General features: G+C 56.3%; 1 protein-coding gene across 2 annotated transcripts in view; it reads right to left on the bottom strand.

The window, feature by feature from the left end:
- CCND1 (cyclin D1) overlaps window positions 1-1,061 on the bottom strand; it is a 15,813-nt gene extending 14,752 nt beyond the window's left edge. The window contains exon 1 of one of the 2 annotated variants that reach the window (XM_042873362.1): window positions 345-1,061. In XM_042873362.1, the coding sequence (XP_042729296.1) occupies window positions 345-542 (198 nt within the window). In that variant the 5' untranslated portion in view covers window positions 543-1,061. The remainder of the gene's footprint in view (window positions 1-344) is intronic. The other variant, XM_042873354.1, reaches the window with a different exon arrangement.
- Between the last annotated feature and the right edge of the window lie 5,691 nt (window positions 1,062-6,752).

Raw genomic sequence — 6,752 nt, 5'->3', positions numbered from 1 at the left:
TAATTTAAAATAAAATCCCCGAAAAATAACCGGCAGCCTCTCCCGACGGCCCCGCGCCCGGGGGCTGCGGGGCCCGGGGCGGGCGGCGGCGGGGCGGCGGCGGTCCGGCCGTGCCCGGCGCACCTGGCTCGGGGACGGCGGCCCGACGGGTGGCACTGCCGTACCCCGGCTCCGCGCCGCCCGCAGCCGCCGGAGGTGCCGCCGCCGGGCGTGGGGCCGCCGCGCCGTCCGTCCGTCCGTCCGCGCTGTCCCGCGGCCGCCGCACCGCGTGCCGCAGTAGAGCCCCGTGCGGGAGGGGGGGCGAGGGCAGAGCCGGCGCGGAGGGAGCCCCGCGACATACACACCTCCAGCATCCAAGTGGCGACTATTTTCCTCATATATGGCAAGATTTCCTTCTGCACGCACTTGAAGTAGGACACCGAGGGCGAGCAGGTCTCCTCCGCCTTCAGCATGGTCTGCAGCACCCTGTCATTAAGCAGGTTGGCGTCCAGGTAGGCTCGTCGGATGGTCTCCACCTCGCAGCACAGCAGCTGATGTTCCATGTCTGCCTCCTTCGTCTCGAGTCAGTTCCTCAAGGACTGAGTCAGTCTCTCGCTCGCTCTCTCTCTTCCCCTTCCAGGAGTCCCTTGGATGCTGCTGCTGCTACTGCCGCTACAGCCCTCTGGAGGCTGAAAAACTTTCTAACTTCCAACAAAACTCTCCTGTATAGTCCCTGTGACGTTACTGTTGTTAAGCAGAGATCAAAGCACGAGAGAGAATGAGAAAGAGAGAGAGAGAGAGCCAAAAGCGAGGGGCAGAGCCCTAAAGCCATCCCATAGGCTTCAAGTCCTTCCCCTTTGCTCGGCTTATAGAGCGCAGGGGTTTCATGCAGATGCAAATGAGACGAGGCTCGCTTTCTTCAAGGGCAGGGGAGAGGTGGGGGAAACCCAAATTGTCTCCTCGGTGCTTCGTGCATAATTTTAAAAATGGAGAGAGTCGTGCGGTGGGAGCCGAGCGATGAATGGGGCCGGGCCACACACAGGCACGGGCTGTAGGCGCAGGGGAGCGCTCGGCCTTGTTTTACGGGGGGCGCGGGGAGGGGAGCACGGCACCACGCGCTGTGCCCGGCTCTACCTGCGGGCCGCGCTCCGAGCCGGGCACGAGGCCTCGGAGCGGATCCCCAGGGGACAGCGCTCTCCCATTTCCTCCTTCCTATTTTTTTTCTTTTTTCCAGCCCCGCCGACTTCGCTGCAGGCCGCGACCGTAAAGGCGTCGGGGTCTCCCCCGTTCTGCTTCTCCTTCCTTTCCCGGCACCTCTCCCTCCAAGGGGCGCGGGGCAGCGAACGGGAGCAGCCCGCACTCAGCGCCCCGTGTGCAGAGCCGCCAGCAGACACAGCTCCGCCGAGCACAAAATGGTGGCCGGGCCCACGACAGGCCCACGTGGGTGCCGGCCCGTCCGCGTGGGGCTGCGCCTACCTGGAAGCGCCCCGCTCCGTCCCCAACGGAAAGCTTCCTCTGAGCATCTCCGGGCAGGGACGAAGCCTGGGGCCCGCGGGAGACTGCCGCAGCGAAGGCCGGCAGGAGGTGCGGCCCGGAAGGCCCGAGCCATAAGCCCAGTTGGGGCCCAGGCTTTTATGGACGGCCTCGTGGCCGTCGAGGGCACGCCGCAGGGCCACGCAGGATCCGTGCGGCAGAGCCGTGGGGCACGCCGGTGTGCAGCTGCATGCCCACGTCGCCCGGCCGCTGCCCGCACGCCCCGGCAGCGCCGTGCTGACCGCTGGCCTCCGTCTCGCCCCGGCCGAGGGCCGCCATCGGCGCTGAGGGCTGCATGCGGCGGGGCCGGGCCGCAGGGCGTCAGGGCGCGAAGGCGCCCCGCACCCTTCCGTCTGGCCGCACGCGGGACACGTGCTCCCGCTTTCACAGCCCACGTGGGCCGGGGAGCGGTGACGTTTATAAAGCGGAGCTCGGCCTGCCTGCCGCGCACCCGCGGGGAAGCCGCCGAACGAGCGTTCCCGCAGCCCCGCGCCGCTCGGAACCAAGCGAGGACGCGGGTCGCCCCGCTCCGTCCGGCCCGGGCAGCGGCTCTCCCCACATGCGCTCAGTCGGGCCGCTTCAGCGCCGCCCGCCCCCTCCCGCTCCAGGTTCCCGCGGCGCCCAGCGGGGCGCCGGGCTCGGGGCGGGCGGTGCCGCCGGCGGGGAGCGGCGCTGGCGCGGGGGCCGGGGGAGCCCCCGGCTCGGGGCGGCGCGGCCGCAGGAAGCGCCCATTAGCATGAGCCAATGGCGGCGCCGGGCTGTTACCGGGCGGGCCGGGCAGATCTCGCCGCCCGGTCCCGCCGACACAAAGGGGACTGGTCGAAAGGGCGAGCGCCGCGGGGCTCCGATCCCCTCTCCGGGCGGCCGACGGCTCGGCTCCGCCCCCGCCGCGCATCTGCCCGGGCCGGGCCCGCCCCGCCGCTACCTGCCCGCCGCCCTAGTGCGGCGGTGCGCGGACGGAGCCGCAGGCGGCCAGCGGCCCACGACGGTCCTAACGGTCGCGGCTCCGCGCAGAGCCGCGCCGCGCCCCGCCGCTGAGGGTCCGCGATCCGCTTCCTGCCCGTCCGCCCCGCGGCGCCCGCGGCCGGGACCGCCGCTCGGAGCCGGCACTTTCTCATGACGTCACCCGGACCGCGCTCGCCGCCCCCGCTGACAAAGGGAAGCGGGGCCCGGCCCCGCCGCGGGAGCGCGCATTCCTCGCGTGCCGCCGGGCCGCGTGGTCGCGCACGGCACGGCCGCGTGTCACGAGGCGGCTCGGTGGCATGGCGTGGCGGGCGGCCGCTCCTCCGGCCGGGAGCCGCGTGCCGGGAGCGGCCCCAGAAGAGCAGACGGCTGCGGGCTCTGCACCAGGCCCTGCGTCTCGGCTCCGGGCGTCGCTGTGCGCCCGCGTGGAGCCGCGCGCTCGGCTTGGGCGCGGGGAGCGGCCTTCGGCATCCGCGGCCCGCCGGCACCCCGCGACCTGCCGGTGCGGCCCAGCCCTCCCCGCTGACGCCAGCAGACCCGCTTCGGGAAGCTCGGCTGCCGAACGGGAGTGGCGGAGTGACACGAGGGCCGGAGGGACGCACGGCGGTGGGCTCACGTCTGTTGGGCTCCGTGCGAGCTCCTCCTTGGGGAGCAACGGGCGTAGCGCTGTGGGAAGGTCTGGTGTGCATCATCTGGCTCAGAACCAAGGCGAAAACGCCGCGTTTTCGTTCTGACTTCAAGCGTAGATGACAAAACGATAAATTTGCAAAACTCAGGCTTTTTTTTTTTTTTTTTTTCAAGAGCACATGAATTCGATGCAGGTATTGCCATCGACATCAAAGGGAGCAGGATTGAGCCTGTCATGTATAGCATTAATGACTACAATCGAATAAACTGTTTCTTTTTCTGCTGCTTTTTGCCTTCTATGTATGCATGCACGCTTATCTGTGGGTGCCAAACGAGCGTGGAGCGGATCTGAGGTGCTGGTCTTAGGAATGTGCAGCAGCCACGCTAAATGGGTGAGGAATCCAAATAACAGCGCAGTGACAAGGCCGGGGGAACCTGGCCTCCGAATGTCATAAACCAGCAAAGAAAGTGAAGAACCAAAAACCCTGAAAGATGAGATTACAGTCCTAGTGGAGACTTGAGAAATGCGTGTGATCAATTTGATCTGCTCGTGGTAGCTGCTGTGTTTTTCTCTGTTCACAGTGCAGCTCAGTTTGATTAAAAATGGGCACAGAATAGCGTAGCTCTGTGGAGATGCATCATTTTAGAGTTCCATCTTTGTGTACCCTTTATAGCCTGGGAGAGTGCGCTGTGTGAGCAGATAGATAGCTGTTCAATCCCCTGCGGTTGGTTCTTACCTGTGCTAGGGCAGCAGGGAATGTGAGGTATGATAATAGCCTCCTATTTAACTCAATTGAATTTCTTTTGTTGGCTAATTTTCATTTGTATTTACATCACTTACTAAATTGCTCAGACTTACAACCTTGAACTGTGGGAGCTTCTTGGGGGGAAAAGAATAGGCAAAGATGTGTTAACATCTTTGTTAACAGGTATTACATTTCAGATGGATTAAAGCAAAAAAACTGAATAAAACATGAATGCCTGTTTTGATAACTAAATCAGAGATGCTTTGTTTCCAAAGAATAAGGTTCTCTGTGGTACTAGCATTGTCTTGGCCTACGAAGAACTGCTTAGCAGTCTGCTGTTCTCTGTGCTGTAGGGTCCCCAGTCTCTCAGGAAAGGCTGAGGCTCTGCCAGCACATCTTGCCTCCATCCACCCGATGATAACAGGCACACTGCTGAAATCTGAGAGGCTATAACCCTGGGATCCTCTAGTGAAAGTCACATTGGGCTATGAAAACGCATGGATGGATGCAGGGAGGTCGGGGTCCTCTGACATATTGTCTCTGGGAAGTGGTAGGACATTCAAAAGCAAGACTTCAGACTCTCGAAGGGAAACAAACACGAAAAAAATACGTAGTTCCAACCTGAAATACTGAGTTAGCCATGCACAAGCTTCTGCAGTGTGCCTTGTGCCATAACACGAATGCTGATTGCAGCAGGCCTTGAAACACACAGGCAATTTCCCAGAATACTGCAATGGGAAGGGGAGGATCTGGAAAAGGGGAATGGCTACATTTTTGTTCGGAAGCCCTCACCTTATCTCTCCTCTCCAAAATCCGTATATAGTTACAGTATGTTTAGTCCAGCACCCAAGCATTTCATCAAATCCCAGCTTTGGCTTTGAATTCAGACTGGGGCTGGAACCGTTTACTCAAGCTGAATCCCAGCAAAACAGCAGCATAACAACGGGAAAACTGTCTCAAGAAATACCAAGAATATTTTTTCCTACTTCTGGAGCAATCCAGTGATGTAATACAATGGTTTTCAGTGATGGAAATGGGGCTGGATTTCAAATGATTTAGAAGCTCATTCAATAAAAGATTGAAACACATGCAAAACATATAAGTAGGCCAGAACTACTCATGTGCTCAAAAATAAAATACATGTTGCTGAGCTGGAGCCTATGGGTACAGTTTGAAGTCAAGGCTAAACTCATCTAGAGAGTTGGTGTTGCTGGAAGGAATTGGTCCTCTCCTGGTTTTCTTCCCTGCGATGGCTCATGCTGCATGAGACAAATGCTATGGGTACAACAACAAATTGGAAGCAACGCTGGTTGCTTCCCCAGCAAGATGAAGAAGTATTTATCTTCTTATAAAAACAGAAGGAGAAGTCTCGGTTAAGAAGTCTCAGAGTCAGCGGAGAAGCGCTGGAGTTAATGTCTGTAGAAACATGAAGTCCATGTTGGATTTCATGAGGTGCAGCCTGCTAGAGAATGAATAAAGGGAAACAAGTATCTTCATTAGGTTTAATATGTTGTATCCATCAGATTGTAGTCACTCATCAACAGTCCAGCTTTTGACACACGGCCTCAATTATCCTTGCTCCTGCATGCACCCAGCCCTTCTCGGCTGGCATTGTGAGCTCCTGTAGGGTTTTTTTTTGGAGGGGGGGGGGGGGGGGGTGGGGTTTGGAGGGGGGGTTGGAATTAGCCCAATTTGAACAAGTAGGCCAAGGAACATTGAGCAGTAAAATAAAGTCCTGATGACATATTTGAACTCTTGTAGACCATGGGTTATCTGATCTGCAAGGTCACTGCTATTCTCTGGGAAAGTTTGAAAGAATCTGTTCTCGTTTCAAGCTTAAAGGGCCCTTCCTGACAATGTGAGGATGCTGATTCACTTTGTCTGAAGTATACGCATAGATAAATGTTTCAGAGTATTTACTACCTGTATGTTTTTTCTTTCCTTTGGATTTAGAATTTCATCAAAGGCAGACAGGGTAGAGTTCATTTTAATAAAGAGAAAGAAAAAATGACTCCAATAAGACTAGCAAAACCAAATGAAATGCAGAAAGGAAAACTCTAACGTAAAAGTAAGAAACCTAAAAAGAACTTTAAAATTCCTCTTAATAATTTAAACTGCCAGCAGCAGCAGAAATCAGGAATTATATTTCAGACACAACTTATGCCAGGCATGTCTTACAGAAGAAAGACAAAGACAAATTTGTAATGCCTGAATAGACTGTCCCCAGGAATAAGAAGTGCAGGATTAGGCCCTGGGAAGCCAAGCATCTTTTCCACTGTTCTGTCTGTAAAAGAGTGGAATGATGGCCCTTGGTCTTAGTGACTCTAACAGATGGAGTTGGGGAAGCAGTAGGAAAATAACATCATTAAAACTTTTGTCTTTCTGTATTTGTGAAAAGTCAGGTTTATGCCTTGCTCCAAATGTTTGAGGCTATTACATTACAAAGATTTGGTATTAATATGATTAGGTTAACAGTATTTTTTCTGTAATATGCATCATAAAGTCTTGTCAGAATGAAATTCAATGCTAAAAACATCAAATAATAACTTTCACAGACCATTAATGCTTAAGGCTCCAGCGTGGGAGTTTATTACAAAGGGACCCTGAAATGCTGCTAGCTCTTACATCAGAATATACTTTAAGTTAGAGGTACTTTCCCCCCAGGCTTTGTTTGCTCCAGTGTGATGTAAGCTCTTGCTCTGACTGTTACGTTGGTAAACAGACCAGCTTAGCTTTGTGGCTGGATTCTTGCAGTAAAGCCAGGATCCTGGAGGAGGGATTGGAGAGGTTGTTCCCATCCTCCCACAGGGATCTGAATGCACAAACTCTCGGCCACTTTACCCTTACTGGCTGTGGCAGGCGATTGCCCCATCTTTTCCAGACCCTCCACTGCCTGCAGCGGTG

The sequence above is a fragment of the Lagopus leucura genome, unplaced genomic scaffold (genome assembly GCF_019238085.1).
Source record: "Lagopus leucura isolate 7727_CA_CO unplaced genomic scaffold, USGS_WTPT01 Super-Scaffold_1, whole genome shotgun sequence".
NCBI lineage: Eukaryota > Metazoa > Chordata > Aves > Galliformes > Phasianidae > Lagopus > Lagopus leucura.
The sequence above is the reverse complement of the archived record's forward strand: the minus strand, read 5'-3'. Positions and strand labels throughout refer to the sequence as shown.